Source organism: Papaver somniferum, chromosome 4, assembly GCF_003573695.1.
Source record: "Papaver somniferum cultivar HN1 chromosome 4, ASM357369v1, whole genome shotgun sequence".
Classification (NCBI taxonomy): Eukaryota; Viridiplantae; Streptophyta; class Magnoliopsida; order Ranunculales; family Papaveraceae; genus Papaver; species Papaver somniferum.
This window is the reverse complement of record NC_039361.1, coordinates 127,936,708-127,954,380: the sequence shown is the minus strand read 5'-3', so window position 1 is coordinate 127,954,380 and position 17,673 is coordinate 127,936,708. Positions and strand designations below refer to the sequence as shown.

The 17,673-nt window shown below is 38.1% G+C and overlaps 1 protein-coding gene across 17 annotated transcripts; it reads left to right on the top strand.

The window, feature by feature from the left end:
- The first annotated feature begins 7,780 nt into the window (after window positions 1-7,780).
- Window positions 7,781-12,012, top strand: LOC113276545 (ATP synthase gamma chain-like). Of its 17 annotated transcripts, XR_003324469.1 has the most exons (11): window positions 7,781-7,951; window positions 8,071-8,107; window positions 8,205-8,246; window positions 8,717-8,844; window positions 9,192-9,250; window positions 10,160-10,269; window positions 10,564-10,617; window positions 10,713-10,825; window positions 10,970-11,097; window positions 11,205-11,274; window positions 11,573-12,012. XR_003324469.1 is itself a non-coding variant. In XM_026526171.1 (9 exons), the coding sequence occupies exons 4-8, from the start codon at window positions 10,207-10,209 to the stop codon at window positions 11,246-11,248; spliced, it is 402 nt and encodes a 133-aa protein (XP_026381956.1). In that variant the 5' UTR covers window positions 7,781-7,951; window positions 8,071-8,107; window positions 8,205-8,246; window positions 10,160-10,206; the 3' UTR covers window positions 11,249-11,274; window positions 11,573-12,012. The 17 variants fall into 17 exon arrangements, 12 of the variants coding, with proteins under 12 accessions (XP_026381956.1, XP_026381950.1, XP_026381953.1 ...); XR_003324467.1 differs by lacking the exon at window positions 8,717-8,844; XR_003324468.1 differs by lacking the exon at window positions 8,717-8,844 and having other exon boundaries at window positions 7,781-7,957.
- Window positions 12,013-17,673: the final 5,661 nt, after the last annotated feature.

Here is a 17,673-nt window from a genome sequence, read left to right as displayed (position 1 = left end):
TGTTATCTAAATATCCTCATCTTACTGAAAGTTACTTTACTTCTGGCTTCATCAGTGGCCTTAAAGATGAACTGAGGCTACATGTGCAAATGTTTTCTCCCAAGACATTAGCCAATGCAGTTTACTTGGAAAGAATGCAGGAGGTCCTCATTGAAAATGAAGCTAAGAAGGAAAGAGCTGCTTACAAACCACCACCACTATTTGTGCCCAGCCATCACCCCCAAAAGAGTCTCACCTCTCCAGTGACAAGCCCAAGAAACTACACTAAACCTCCTCAATCCCCTACTATCAATTCCCCACCACCCATTAAGAGGTTGTCTTATGCTGAAATGAGAAAGAGGATGGAGAGAGGACTATGCTACAACTGTGATGAAGTTTTTCAAGCAGGTCACAAATGCATTAAGCAACAAATTTATATGCTAGATGCAGATGAAAAGGAAACTACTCAATCTTGTGAAAAGTCCCCTAGTGAGTCTCCACTATCCCCTGGTACTGAAGAGGAAGTAGAAATATCAGTACACGCCTTAGCTGGAAATACTTCACATAGCACCATCAATATTGAAGGAGTTAACAAGAATCAACCATTAACAATCCTGATAGACAGTGGAAGCACCCACGTTTTCTTGGATCATGGAGCTGCTGCAAGGTGTGGAGTGAACATTAATCCTGCAACTTCTCTTTTGGTAGCTGTAGCCAATGGAACTAAAATGGGAAGTGATCCTAAGTGCTCTTCTTTCACATGGAAAATGCAAGGACATGAATTTCAGTATGACATGAGGGTATTGAAACTGGGTGGCCGTGATATGGTACTTGGTGTTGATTGGATGAGGGGTATGAGCCCCATGCTATTTAATTTCAACAAGCTCACTGTAACCTTCACCAAAGATGGAGAAAGCATTACATTACAAGGTAACACTCCCACAACTCACATATCTATGATGACATGAAAGGCTCTACATAAATGGCTCAAGAAGAACAAACATGGGTTGATTGGTAATCTTTTTGCCATTACTGCTTGTGAACCAGAAGTTGAGATACCATAACCCATCAAACCCTTATTACAAAAATATGATTCTGTTTTTCAAGAACCTAAAACTTTACCTCCCTCAAGAACTCATGACCATCACATACCCTTAAAGCCACTTACTACACCCCCAAATCAAAGACCTTACATGATCCATACATCCAAAAAGATGTAGTAGAATAACTTCTCCAAGAAATGTTTAAATCAGGGGTAATTCAACCCAGCCACAGCCCTTTTTCTTCACCAATCCTCCTGGTTAAAAAGAAAGATGGCAGTTGGAGATTTTGTGTTGACTATAGGAGATTAAATGATGCCACAGTAGAAGATAAATATCCTATTCCCATAATTGAAGAGCTGTTGGATGAATTGTTTGGCTCCAAGGTTTTCACTAAAATAGATTTGAGGGATGGTTACCACCAAATTAGAGTCTACCCTCCTGACACATACAAGACTGCTTTCAAGACCCATCAAGGGCACTATGAATTCATGGTGATGCCTTTTGGCTTAACCAATGCACCAGCATCCTTTCAAGCCTTGATGAATGATGTTTTTAAGCCTCATCTCAGGAAGTTTATACTTGTGTTTTTTGATGATATCTTGGTTTATAGTCCTGATATGGACACCCATTTGAAACACTTGGAGATTACTCTCAGCACACTTCAGCAACACACATTGTTTGCAAAGCTCTCAAAGTGCTCCTTTGGTCAAGATAAAGTGGAATACTTGGGCCACATTATTTCTAAGGAAGGAGTGGCAACAGATCCCAAAAAAAATGAATGTATGTTACAATGGCCTGTTCCCACTACATTAAAAGAGCTAAGGGGATTTCTTGGACTCACTGGGTACTGCAGGAAGTTCGTGCAAAACTATGGGATCATCTGCAAGACTTTAACACACTTATTAAAGAAGGAAAACTTTCATTGGAACACAAGTGCTCAAACAACTTTTGATACTCTCAAGAAGGCTGTAACTTCTACTCCAGTGTTAGTGTTACCTGATTTTCACCTACCCTTTGAAGTTGAGACTGATGCCTGTGACACAGTAATAAGAGCAGTTCTGATGCAGAAGACGCAACCAATTATTTATCACAACAAAGGCATGGGGATCATATTTCTTTCCATGTCCACTTATGAAAAGGATTTATTAGCCATAGTTATGGCAGTAACTAAATGGATACCTTACCTCTTGGGAAACCACTTTACCATTTTCACAGATCACCAGAGCTTGAAGTATTTTATGGAGCAGAAGCTGCACTCAATGGCTCAGCAAAAGTGGATCTCCAAGCTTTTGGGGTATGATTATACAGTCTGTTACAAAAAGGGGGGCTGAAAATAAAGTGGTTGATGCCTTATCAAGGATACCACATTCTGACTCATCCCAGTGCCAACTCATTTCACAACTATAACCTACTTGGCTCCTAGAAGTGCAAGATAGTTAAGGTTCAGATAGAGTGGCTCAAGAACTGTTACCACAACTGTCTATTTCTCCTACAAGTAAACTTCCTTATACACTGAAACAAGGAATACTCAGGTACAAGAATAAGGTTTATATTGGCTCCAAAGGAACCTTAAGGCAACAAGTCTTAGCTGCAGTTCATTCTTCAGCTGTGGGAGGACATTCAGGGACTCAAGCTATCTATCAGAGATCAAAGGAGCACTTCCACTGGATTGGCATGAAGAAATATTTGCACCAGTACATTCAAGAGTGTGACATATGCCAACAGCATAAAGTACCACACACATCGCCCTGCAGGGTTGCTCCAGCCACTCCCAGTTCCTGATCAAGCATGGAAACATATATCCATGGACTTCATCATTGGGCTGCCAAATCAGAAGGCAGAGAAGTCATCATGGTTTTGGTGGATAGGTTCACCAAATACAACAATTTTCTTTCCCTAAGCCACCCTTTCACTGCCTCATATGTAGCAAAGGTATTTTTAGACAACATTTTCAAATTATATGGATTACCTTCCACTATAATTTCAGATAGAGACATCAGTTTTCTTAGTCACTTCTGGCAAGATCTCTTCACTAGGATGGGGACTGCCCTCCACATGAGGACATCATATCACCCTCAGACTGATGGGAAAACTGAGAGGGTGAATGCATGTCTTGAGTCTTACTTGAGGTGTATGACAAGTGACAGGCCTGCCAAGTAGGTTAGTTGGTTGTCCTTAGCATAGTGGTGGTACAACTCTACTTATCACACCGATTTGAAGACTACACCCTTCCAAGCCTTGTATGGGTACCAGCCACAACAGTTTGGTCTTTTCTCTCATCAACCTTCAACTAATGACTCTGTTGAAGAGTACCTCCAAAGAAGGCAGGACATGGGAATCATTATTAAGTTCACTTTAGAGGAAGCACATCACAGGATAAAGCAGCAAGCTGACAAGAAGAGATCTTAGAGAGAATTCAAGGTGGGAGATTGGGTTTACTTGAGACTCCAACCCTACAAGCAAATCTCAGTTCAGTTGAGGAGAAGTTTAAAGTTATCTTCCAAATTTTTTGGTCCCTACCAAGTCATTGCAAGGGTTGGCAAAGTGGCTTACAAATTGCAGCTACCTGCCACCTCCAGAATACAACCTGTGTTCCATGTTTCTCATCTTAAACCAAAGGTTGGTGCAGAATTACTCCCTCAAACAGTCTTACCAGCTCTTTACTCTCAAGGTTGTATGAAAATTGCTCCACTACATTTTCTGTCTACCAGAGTAGTCAAGAAACAACAACAGTTAGTAGATCATATTCTAGTTCACTGGACTCACTCCACTGCTGAGGATGCGACTTGGGAAGACAAGGCAGCTCTCCAACAACAATTCCCTGATGCGATTCTTGAGGACAAAAATCATTTGAAGTGAGGGGTATTTGTCATAGACCAATTTTCTGAGTGCCCTTCTATTTTATAATTCTTGACTGGAGGTGCCCTTAGTTTGTCATCGGGTGCCTAAATCTCATGTCACACGGTTGACATGCTTGTAGTGTGTATTAGTATCCTTGTTTGGCCTTGGATACTCTTTAGAAAATAATTGAATTACTATCTTCTTTTTGAATTCTTATCTCTCTCTCTCTCTGTGTGTCTGACTTCTTCTTCTTATCCCTCAAACTTCATCTTAGATCCTTCTAAGCTTATATCCCTTGTAGTGTAGAACACTACATAAGTCAGGCACTGTGATTAGTTATACCAAGATACAAAACAAGTTATGATCGGTTCTACTAACTCATACATATTGGTAATCCAAAGATATGCAATGAATAACAATACCAATAAGCCTGGCGATTTCCCTTTCGATTCATAAAACATGTTCATGAATGTACTTCCTTTAAACAAATGTGAATTTTTTTTTCCCTAAGATGAAATCTTCACCTTTACCCATACACATAATCACAATAGTATTCATACGATTATGTCGATGTCTTATATACGAAGTTCAAAAGATAAGCGTTATACTTCATATTCTAATTCCTTAACACTATGATCATATGATCATGTCTCACTACTAGAGTATAATAATCATTCACAGCTTTGTAGTTATGTTTTCAATATAGCACGACTTGAAAGATACGTTAGGAATGAAACATTTCAAGTAAATATTACTAACCTCGTTACTAATATTTAGGAATGAAACAGTTCAACGATGATGTCATCGTTGTAGCTCGTTACTTCTTTACGTTCTTCAGGTCTTCGAGTAATACTTATATGTCTCATAATCCTAGAATTTCTAGTCTAACCTATACAAATTTGTCTCTAGTACATAATCAAGCGACTCTTAGATGAGTTTTGGTTCACTAAAATATGACAACCAAACTTGACATACCAACGCTTGGTGGGTTCAACCGAGCTATGCTCTAACAAATAGCAAGTCCTTTGGATCGTATTCCAAACAACAAAGGAAGAATATATTTAGTAACCACCCTAATCAATCTTGCTACAATATATCAATGATTCATTGACAAGGGCTCCTCCGTTTAATCTAATAAACTCTTTTGTCTTGTTAGGTCAGTATAACTTTAACTACCAAAATAGTCAAGTATAGATTCACACTCAATCAATATAGATCTCAAAGATAAATATAGAGAATGTCAATCTCATGCAACTAATCAATCAGATCTATCAAAGATAAATAGATTCTATTTGGATCCCAACCGATCAAGGTTTGTGCACTAAATCCACAAGATACAAAAACTAATAAGAAATCTTCTTCGTCTTCAAATCTTCTTTTATCTTCAAAACCTGCACAACACCACTTGAATATCTCGTGATCAATCACGCACAAAAATGAGTATGTTAACAATGGATTATCACAAGATGTCTTTAAATCTAACAACAGTTCTAAAGATCTCGCCGATACTTTGATCTAGTCTGAGTGAATTGTATATCAGAAGAGAAGATTCTCAAGCATAAACAAACCAGGTGCAATCAAAGTTTCAACAACCGTTAGTCAATCAAATCAAATCAAAAAGTAATAACACCGCAATTATCTAGTTTCCCACCAACGGTACTCGTAGAGCTTCTTGATCTCACAGAAGTCTTTAAACGAGCGGTCGTAAGAGATATCACCTAATTAGGATACTTTCCTCTCCGAATAGACGACTCTACCAGAAAAAACAAGAAATGAAGTTTTCCGGCTCTTAGGATAGTTTGATAAAAATGTAAACTTAGGTATTTATAGACCAAGGATGTTTGGATACCAAGGAATTTCCAAAACCGAAAATATTCTCAAGATATGCAATGAATGCCTAAATTCATTGCACATTACTAATTCGGTTTTCATAATTCCAATAAATGTTGGTCCAATATTTTCCGAAATCTCTCAATATATAATCTCCAATTAGTAAATGCACATTACTAATTTTTATTCTCTAGAGCCATGTATTAATTGCTGGTAATTAAAGCATATAAAATCAAAAACCTTAACTAAAAGATTCTTAATTTTTTTGGCACAGGATCGGCTTGAGTACCAAGGAATATCTTTGAACAATAAATGATAAGAGTTATTGCTCGTGTTCAAAGTATGTTGACATCTTTTCACTGCAAATCCTTATTTCACATTTACATGGATTTGTTTCTTGGAATCGGTTATACCACACTTCCAAACAAGTTTAGAATTGGTTTGCCAGCATTCCATGACTACTATGTGATTGGTCATACCAAATCACTATGGTTAGTTGTGATCGGTCCTATAAAGTCACATACATGGGTTCAGATCGGTTATACCAATCACTAGGATCGGTTACCTGAATATGGTACCTACTTGTGATCGGTCACACCCGTCACTAGGATCGGTTACACTAATTACAATGATCGATTCCATCTACACATGGTATCTACTTGTGATCGGTCACATCAGTCACTAGGATCGGTTACACCAATTACAAGGATCAGTCACATAACACTTATGATCAGTCACACCAATTACTAGGATCATTCACGCCAATTACAAGGATCGATCATACTATCACATGGTGATTACTTAGGATCGGTTACACCAATTACCAGGAGCGGTCATACCAAATCATAAGTCTAGGCATTGTGATCGGTTATACCAAGATACATAACCTGAGTTAAGATCTGTTCTACCAACTCACACATTTTGGTCATCCAAAGATATACAATTAATAGCTGGACCAATAAACCTATTGATTTCCCTTTTGATTCACGAAGCAAGTTCATGAATGTACTTACCTTAAACAAATGTAAAACATTGTTTCCTAGGATGAAATCTTCGCCATAACCCATTCACATAATCATAACACTATATAAAATATTATGTCGATGTCATATCTACAAAGTTCAAAAGATAACCGTTATACTTCATAGTCTAATTCCTTAATACTATGATCATACTATTATGATCATGTCACATCACTAGAGTATTATATATAATATGTACAGTATATACAGCTTCGCAGTTTTGTTTTCAATATAGCCCGACTTGAAAGGTACATTTGGAATGAAACAGTTCAAGTAAATATTACTAACATCAAGTGTAAGGATCATGTCGTCGTTTTAGTTTGTTACTTCTTCACATTCTTCAGGTCTTCGGAGTAATACTTGTATGTCTCAACATTCCTAGACTTTCTAGTCTAACCTAAACGAAGTTGACTCTAGTATTTAATCAAGCGACTCTAGATGAGTTTTGATACTAAAATATGACAACCAAACTTGACATACCAACGCTTGATGAGTTCAACCGAGCTATGCTCTAACAATCTCCCCTTTTGTCAATTTTAGTGACAAAACTCTTATTACATATGGAGCTAAAGGAATAACAAAATAACTCATTTTTCATACGCTTGATTCCAAATTTCAGCAGCACAATAACCTGCATATATTCAATCAATAAATGCCGCTGTTGACATTCGAAGAACAAAAGCTTTTACTCCCCCTAAAAGTATGCTAGGTAAATATTCAATTCGAACATCTTTGTTATTCCCCATTTTGCAGTAAATATTACTACACACTAGTGGAGAATGGGATTTAATGACCCACGTCCCCGACCCTCCGTAGCGGTAAATGCACCGTGGACCGGTCAAAGCGGTCCTAGATATAGTAAATTTACGGATCACAGATCAGAGCGTTAAAAACGGCCATTCTACAAACTTTTTAATTACAATCATATCCCGAGTCATCAACCCACACCGTGACTGCTTGACCTAGTTGAATCAGTGCTAATTTTCTTACGTGGGTCCCTCCGTTTCCCACCTCGTTGTCATCGATGCTATACATATCTCCTTCACCTCCTCCTCCTCTCTCTCTCTCCATTACTCCATTCACAGAGAAAAACCAGACCACCCAAAATTTTTCCTCCTCTCTCAGAACTCCACCATTGAAGCCTAATTAAACCCTTATATGAGAAAACCTCACTAATATTAACCTTTTCCATCTATCAATTGTGCAGCAGTTAGGTTTAATTTTCAAAATCACCAGGTACAGGTACAGTTAGGGTTTCTGATTGAAGTTTTCTTTTCCTTTTTTCTTCTTTTTCTTTTACAGGTCGATTTTCTTAATGGTGGTATAACAATAATTGTTTTATTGGGGGATTTCAGGTAAATCTCATCATCTCTAGTTGTAGTTCTTCATCAGGTACAGTTAGGATTTTGGATTTAAGTTTTCTTTTTCTTTTACTAGTCGATTTTGGTCACGGGGGTTTAACAATTATTGTTTTGTTGGTTGATTTCAGGTAGATCTCAACAGCTTAAGTTGCAGTTCATATTTTCATCAGGTATAGCTGATTTTATTCGATTTCGGTGTTAGTTGTTAGTTTATGGGTTTAAATCTAGTCTGTGGATCATGTATTAGGGTTAGTTAAGTTATATTGTTGATTCGTTTTGTGTATCATGTTTTAGGTTTTGTGTTGTTGAACAGAATCATGTTTTATGGTTGTTACCCTATGTTCTTCCTTCTGGTTTGCATTATTAATTTAGTTCCTTATGTTTTATGTGATGGGTTAATGGGTTATTCAAGTTTGAGCATAACAATCATCCTTTTGTTCTTTTTGCATAATCAGTATATTCTCGTCAATTTCATTTCTGAATTTTATTTGTGAAAAGGAACATGTTATTGATGATAATTGGGATAAAACAAATGAGTTTATAGACCAGGTTAGCTTCATTCAGTGACATGAGTGTCTCGCTATCCAAATTATCATTTGTGCTTGTATACATTTAGGTTAAACTAATATTGCATATCTAGTGTTTGTAGAAACTACCCCAAGAAGCACTGAGAGTTTTGGATATCATTGTAAGGCAGCTTGCTGCAGGTGATATTTTGTACTTCGAGACTTTGTTGGTGTCTACAATTCATTACACGCTCTTTTGGTGGTGCGTGTTAGATTTGTGTTATGCTTATTTTGATAATTTATCTTCAAAATTGGATTGGTGCAGAATGTTGGGAAGTTTGTTGTCACTTTCCCAAGAGCTTACCATTCAGGATTCAGCCATAGTCAGAATCCTTCTCTTTTTTCAAGATTTAAGATTATTTGTGGCTCTATTAACATGATTCAGGATATGTTTCTTATATTCAGAAAATTGTTTTTGTTTGCTAGTTGTTATTTGTCAATAAGGGGAAAAATTAAGCATTATCTGTTCTCTGTTACTTGCTGCATTTTTTTTAATATCATCAAGAGATTAGTGAATGTCTAACAAACCATGTTTTTGTTTCGATTCAGGTGGTTAGACCTTGCCAGTTTGAGAAGCATGCAGTTGATACAAATGAACACCCTGCGAAGTATATTTACTATTTAGTATATTTTTGTTCATATTGCTTTTGATTTAGTGAACAAAAAGAATTGAGTTGTGGGGTTCCCTTTTATTAGATGTTAAATTTGGTTACTCGTAATTGTTGATCAAATAATTTGTAGTAGTATCTTCAAAAGATTTTACCCAGAACCTCAGCTTCTGCATGTCTTAAAGGAATAAGCAAAGTTGCAATACTTAAGTTGCTTAATTTTCCTAGCCTGATTTCCTTCAGTCACTAGTAGAGCTGTCTAGGCAAGCATGTTTAGCGGGTATGAGGTGACTGTATGTGCATATCATTTGAGATGCAACACATAAGTTGCTACCTGTAGCACTTATGCTTTTTTTTAATCAAAGTCCAATTAGGATTTGATTTATTAGTTACTAGTTAAAATGAATTTCATTGGGACGAATGATGCTTCCCTTGGTCATAGACTTGGTCTGGATTTTGTGTGTATGAATGATTTTATCTTGTCAAATTGTTCCAATGATCCTGAGTAGTTTATTAGACTTGTCTCTGTCTTAGAATTTTTGGGGAATGTAGTGCAGAATGCTACATTTATGAACATCATTTCTGATGCTTCTCCTAATTCGTTGTATCCACGCCACTTTCTTGTAGCTTTTACATTTCCATGCATCTTAATTGTATTTATTTTAAAGAGATGCATTGTTATATGTGGTGCACTGGTTACAACTGTTATGAGCAATATAGTTGAAAAGCCATAGGAACGATTATCTGTTGGTGGCCAATTGAATCAACATGGTTAGACATTTCTATTCTTATATTGTTATTTTTATATCAAGTCTTAAAGCATCATTCCTAGTTATCATTTTAGTTGTCGGTTTCATAAATTCTAATTACAAACCTTTTTAAGTTTTAAGATTGTATATCAACTTTCAGGCTTTCAACTTGGGTCTGCGAAACATATGGCAGAATCAATAAGTTAGATGTATGGTGCCGTAAGGCTGACTTCTGAAGCTAGAAGACTAGTTTTGCTGAAAACAACCCAGGTAACCGTTTGCCATTCTAATTTTTCATTTTATTCATCATAGAATGCTTAGGCACTCTGATGTTAATTGATAATTAAATTTTCATATTTACTTTCGTAATGGGAATTTGTGTCCACATGGAACATTTTTGAACAATGATGGCCTCCTGAATCAGTTCTGGTTATGGCTATTGTGATTCTCAACAGTCTCGGCCTTATAAATTTTTTCTCGTGCGTTAGCTGGTTTAGCACATTCAGATCAGTGTTTTTAGGCAACTTGTCAGATACTAACAGACCCGTCAGCACATTTTTGCAGTGTAATGCTAAAGCAATAGGATCAGGTTCTGAGGGAGCAGAAAGCATCAGAATTGTAAATGGAAATTTGTTTTCCTGATGTAATTGAAAATTTGTTTTTCTGATGTAACTGGATTTTTTTTCTGACGAGTTTATTTGTTCTTCCTGCAGAATGTAATCTTAGAGAATGCCTGCAGTGAGCAAAGGGCAAGGATGTCTGCTATGGACAGTACCAGTAGAAATGATGAAGACATGCTTGATCATGTTACTCTTACCTATAACAGGTCTCTCTCTCACTCTCTCTCTAGCACACATTTTTCTTTCTTTCTCCCTCTTCCTTTCTTTGTCATTGGTATGAAGTTGTTTAACTAGTTATTGCTATACTTGTATGTGCTGTCGTAACCATCCAATCATGTTCTTTGTTTCAGGGAGCACAACGTGAGAAAGGTGTGTCTTCAAATAATGAGAAGCAACTCTAGATGTCAAAAGTTTGGTTGGATGAGTTTCTCCTGTTTCTTAAGAGCCTGTTGCAATCCCCTTTTTGACTGGTGCAGAGGTATATTTTTTCAATTTCCTACTTTGAATATGTCCTACAAATGTATTCATGAGTTGTAGTTGCCAACATTGCGCGTAATATCGACTTAAACGTTATTCTTCCTGCAGATGCCACATGTTCAAGAGTCATGATAATAATGCCTCTTAGTTGAATAACCACGTCTAGGACATATGATTGGTAAGTCTTTGAACTCGATGAACACTGCATGCTCACATGGCACTGCTTGGTTTTCAAATGTTGCCTCTCTAAATATGGAACCTTTTATGACCCATCATGACTGCGATCATATTTTGAGCATCATTTGTTTGATATGGAGGAATGGCTTTTGTGTTTTTCATATTTTGTTGGTAGTCATCACACTAGATATCTTAAACTTTAAGATCACCTTGTTTTTTTCTTCCTTCATTTTTCATATTTCATCAGATATGGGTTAAATTAGTTCACACTAACAGCTCAATCATTTATCCTTTTGCAGTCTGCAAAAGAAATGCATACTACTGGTACGGGAAACACGACTATTTATCCTCTTGCAACCACCAAATCCATTGGCGCGGGCTTTCCATTATCAGGGCAACTCATTACTGTTGCCCAAGTATCCATTTCAAGCTTTGATAATGTGCATGGCATGGTTAGCATTTTCTTGAGTATTGTGAGCTCCCCGCATTAATCAGCTGATGTCCGAACTTATTTCTGCTGTGCAGGTACACCATTATGAAGTAGGGATAAGTTCTTCATCATCATCGAAGTTTATGATTTTGTTGTTTAATCAATAGTTTATTAGTTCATCGTTTTGTAACGAAATCCTAGAACTTAGTTACTTTTCTTGTAAGATTTACATTGGTCAGAACTCAAGATTTTAGTCCTTTTTGTGTAATTTGAACTCGATGAATCAATGTATGTTAAATTGAATGATTATTTGTTTGCAAGTTTAATTTGATTCTCATTTTTATCTGATTCGAATTTGGTTCTCATCTGAGTTTAATTGATTCTCATTTGAATTCTAGGTTTTCATTTGGGTTTGATTTGAGATTCAGTCAGAAGCAGCCAGCCCAAACAGCCAATCTGAATCTATTTTTTTTTATATTAAGATTTATATCTATGGCTGATTGGGATAGTCATAAGTTATAGACTGTTAACATTGGTCGTTGATATAAGATACACAACGACCCGCACAACCACGTCATAGATGAAAAAGACGCTCAAATAGCGACCCGTTACCCGATCGCCAAAGCAAGTCATTTAACTCGTATCTGTGACTTGCTTTGACAGTCGCGAAACTGCTATTTTCCACTAGTGACACAACAATATGATATGTTTCTCCCCCTTAATCAATGCTTACTCTTTCGTTAGATATAACATTTAAGAACAATTGTCCTTTCCTAATAATTAAATATCACTTGTTTACTCCATATATTTCTCCACCTTTTTGTCACAAAATGACAAAGGTTCGAGAAAATAAAGGATAAATCGAAAGGATCTTACAAATCTAAGAGACTTATAAACAACCTATAAGAGTTAAGCACAAAGGTTTCACATACCATTTGTAGTAGGGTAAAAACTGATTCTGCTGAAAATGGTAAATTGGGTGTACCGCCGAGAAACGAATCTAAACCCTAAAAAAATGTATTGCACAGGAGTACTTTAGATTCGAGAGATCAATTTGTAAAATTATGTCCTAAACCAAGAAATGGCCGTTGCAGTCTTACTTCGGTCACAAAATGAAGAAGAAGGGTTGATCTTAGGGAGGGAAGCGAAGAAGGTGTTGAGATCAGAATGATGAACTATGAAGGTATGGCTGTTTTATGACTTGTATCCGAACGTGGAACTTTCTTGCGGAATGTAAGCTATAAGTTCTTGGTATTTTCTGGATACTTGTGTTGATGACACTGTTATCTTTGAAATAGATTGAAAAATCTATTTATACAAGTCATAGCCGAACCCACTGATCTCATAGGAAGTGGAAGTAGTTGAGTGATGGAGAAGTGGGGATCATCTAAAATGGTGAAAACCACGTCCCTATTATGAGGGGAAGACTGGTTGGTTTTATTCTCACTACTTCTCTACCATCATTAATTGTCCGCCTTTCCTGACACTTTCTTATAACAGGCGTGTTGCACGCCGCATGTTGTATACCGCCAGACCAATACCCTGATGAATATCCCCAAGTTTGCGACATGTTCGATGTCTCGAGTATTTTGTAGAAAAATATGTAGCAAGTTGCTGGGTGGGTCTTGCTTGCAAGACCTAATTATTTTAACCAATCACGGCGCAATCTATGCGGCGGGCGGTCATATGTTACAAGTCAAGTTGTGAGACCTTCCGGAAGAAATAACATGTAATGCTCTAAGGTTAACTAATTAAGTTATTTGTAAAATATCGATTGTAATCGATGCATATAAAGCATCGCTTTTAAGTAAGCAGCTCAAAATAATCATGTATATGAAACATCGTTGTATAGAGCCTGTATTGGTTGGTCGCGGAACTTAATGTCTTAAAAGGAATGCGACCGACCATCTTTGGGCAGCTTCCAGGAGCCGTTCGAGCAAGCCAAGGGAAAGTAGATCAGCCATTGTGGAAGAGGGGCGGCCAGTGATCACTGCACCTCATTGGTCGCCCATAATTGGATCTAAGCCGGTAAATTTGGCTAGCAAAGTTGGACAACCAAGATGATTTGCTACAGTAGTCGGTTGCCATTGAATTTATTAATACTTTTGTAAGAAGCGCGACTAGCCTGCTTTGAGAAACTGACAGTAATTATACGTGCGGGTTGACGATGGGCCGATCAGTTCATATAGGAGAGGGGCGGCCGGTGATCATGACAGCATCTCATTGGTTCCTCGAAATCAGATCTAGGCCAATCAATTCGGCTGGTGAAGTTGGATGGCCGAGATTGCTTTGCGGAAGTTATGTGCTGCCGTTGGTCGACCTTGAGGCTTTTAAATCCGTGTGGCCAACCTACTTTGAGCTATTGGTTTTAGGCGTTATCTGCGGGCTAGGAGCAATTCAATTGGCCAAGGCTAAAGGCGAGTCGCCGGTAAGTATACCAGTAATCCATTGGACGCCCAAAATTGTATCTGGGCCGGTCGATTTGGCTAGCCAAGTTGGATGGCTGAGATCATTTTGCGACATTAATGTGCTGCCGCTAACATAAACTGGGGTTTCAAGCCGCGCAAGCAACCTACTTTGAGCAATCAGTTTGTGGCTCGCCTGCAAGCTGGGATGATCCGATTGATTGAGGCGCGAGTAGGCCCACCAGTGTATACCACGGAAATCGTCCGGCTGCGTCAAGAGGCAGATAAGCGTGATGAATCGGCTGACGAAACCGTGGGAGTGTGATCGTTTTGAGACTGGCGTCGGAAGCCTAAATTCAATTCTTAAGGAATTTAAGCGCGTCGACCAACCAACTTCCACCTTTAATTAAAAGTGTAGGATGTGCATTTAGACCAATTTGATTGGTCGATGGGAATGAGGGGCCTACATCCAACAAGATAGAAGAAGGTACGCTGGCCGAAGGAATCTCGATCTAGGGAAAACTGGTCGGCCAAGTGGCGCGGTCAAGCCTTTTCTGCCACGGCTTCAGCCGGTCACGACGTCCTTTTTTCTTCCTATTTTCCGTTTTTGGTAGGATTTGCTCCTACTGGTTCCATGATGGATTAATTTCCTACCTTGCCTAGGTTTGGTCTCGACCAATAGGGTTCGAGGTATTGCGCAGTACGCAAAAACCTAATTTTTGCAAATTGATAAAATTAGGTTAGAAAAATTGAATTTTGCGAGCTTCCACAGGATCAATCAATTTCGGTGAATTTTGCGCACTGATACAAAAATCACTAATTTTTATCTCAGAGGGCAGCATAACTATGCGTGCCTCTGATTGAGTACTTCCATGCACATCTTAATCCTGACACTTCGGGAAATTCATGCTACTCAGTTGCGAGCGAACATTAATTGTCATGTCATGTCATGTCAGTATCAAGAGTTCATCTAGGGAACATAGCATGGAATAAATACTCGACATGCCATGCATTAGTGAATAATGCAGGTGGAAGATTAATAAAATTTATAGAATATTTGGGATTGTTGCTACGTGCACCATTCTGAATAAATTTTATATATAATTATACTGAATTGCTCAATACATATTTAAATAAAGAGGCCTAGGCACTCGTCACTTTTAAATGGCTTTATTTCTTTGCAGAATGACGGTACATTAAATACAGGGTTTCACAACTATATCCTTGAACTAAAAACCACCATCAACATTAAGTCCCCTGATTAATACGTAACAGTGACATTGTTGTGCAGTAAGCACTAGATGGTGACAAATAAAATTCACGAGAAAAGTTTAAACATACGTTACCAGGATAGAGGCCAGCTGAGTCTTTGAGCAAGATACGTTTAATGAAGTATCAAGGCATGTAATGATCGTCCCCTTAGCATGCGCCAATCAGTTCTAGGTGGATGAGCATGTAGTAGGTTGATATCCCGCATCTAAAGCCTCTACAAGCGGCAGATAGAGAATCCCTTTCCTTCCCGTATCTTGTCGAATTGCTGAATATAAAAGGAAGCACTTGAGTCTTTATTTTCACACCGATAATCACAGGGCTGCACTTTTCTTCCTTCCGGGTTCGTGCTTCATATTCTCTTGTAGTTTTTTTTTAATCGTTCACCATGTCAGTTGTTGACATACCGTAACGCTTTTCTGCAGTATATGATGGAAACTCCTAGTGATGATTACTCCTCTAACTCTCCAGATAAGAATTTTGAAGTTGACAAATCCAGGATAACCGTATTCGAGGAGGTATTGGCTAAAATGGATCCCCCGTTTCGTGAAGCTGGTCATGCCATACAAGGAATGTGAGCACCATCCGAGAGCGTGTTCAAGCTTTCCTGGATTCGGTTAGCATGGAGTAAAAGTGGAGGCGTGATGAAGCATCTCAGCCAATGAGTGCCAAGGATGAAATATTTGTTGCTCGGCTAAAGAGACGGAGGGTGGAGCATGAGCAGCTCCTGGGTGAACATGAACTCCTGGATAAAACATGAATACCCTATTTATAACGGCGTCATAATCCTCGACTCTGATGTGGACGAGCACTATCATGAGGAATATCCTCAAAAGGTTGCTAAAACAATTTCTGAAAAGGATGTTGAAGCGGCTCCCGAAGAGGATGTTGATGCAGCTTCCAAGAAGAGGAGGTTGAAGCGACTTCCAAAGAGGACTCCAGTGAAGGCGCCATTAACCCTGGTGTTGATGCTGATAACTATATTTCCCACTTAGTTATTTCCTTTCGTAGATGAACATATTTTTCGTAGCTTGTAGATGCTTCTTTGATATTTAGTAGTTTTTTGTTTCATGTGGATGGATCCAGGACTTCATCGAATAATAATTCTTCATTCATGCTGCTTTCATGATTTTATGTTTCCAATTGGATGAATGAATGAAATCTCCCGACTAAGAAATCCAAATTCTCAAAAAGAACTCGCAATATCTTGAAACTTTAGATGTAGCACTCTTCGGTAGGGTTACAGTGGAGTCTCCGCACGTGATATTCATTCCTCCACCATAATTAGTACCTTGACTTTGCAATCTGAGCTTTTCCCATTCTATTGAGGCGATGTGGCAGATGGGAAGATGACACATAAATGGTGGTGGTCGGCAAGTCTGTGTTTTCTCTTCATAGGAAGAGATACCACTTCCACAATGATATTTCAACACATGTAACGCTAGTAACGACAACTCAAAGTAGGGAAAACAACAATAATGGTTAAGGATTCGGCAAAACTTTTGTTTGATATTCCCCTTGCATATTACGTGCTTCTTGAAGATTTGTGGCGTTCCAGCTAAGTATGCAGAAGCATGGACGCGTTGCCACGAACCAAGAGATCCAAAAGTCGCATTTTCTTAGATAAAAAGACGAAAAAGGCCTTATCTTCAATTGACGACGTGCACAACATGATCGGATGCATAATTTCTGAAGAAGTTGTTGCGCACTGGGAATATCATCAAGGCATTCTGTTAACTTCGGATTCCACGCTTCCTGGTTGTGTGAAAGAATTCCCAAAATACGAAAGTTGCAAACAGGGATGAGTGAAGCTCCTTCTACGGATCTCATAGGGGTGGAAGTCAAGAGACTTTCTTAGGTATTGAATTTGATGCAAGCCGCTCTTCAGGTGTGAAGGATACTTTCTCTTAGAAGGTTGCGCTGTTGCTGGATGATTTCCCTTAAATACTTTTGTCTTTCCTTTTTTGTTTACATATTACCCTCTTAAGTATTTTTTGAAAGATATAAGGTATTTCTTTCATGGTTTGATTTTCTGGTTTTGAGCTAGTAGGTAATCGTTTTGAGAGGATTTTGAGTTTATTTGAGATTTTGTTTTGAAATATTCAAGAGTAATTTTTTGAAAGGAAATAATGCTTCGATTAACTAATAAACTGAAATCCTAATTATAAATGCAAGCTAGTGCAATCATTTTGGTGGAATTAAAAATATTGCAGGAAAAGGGAAATGCTAGAGGAAACTCTAAGGAAAAGGCGACATGATTTCTTAGGTATTGAAAGGTTTGAGCCACCTGGCGTGT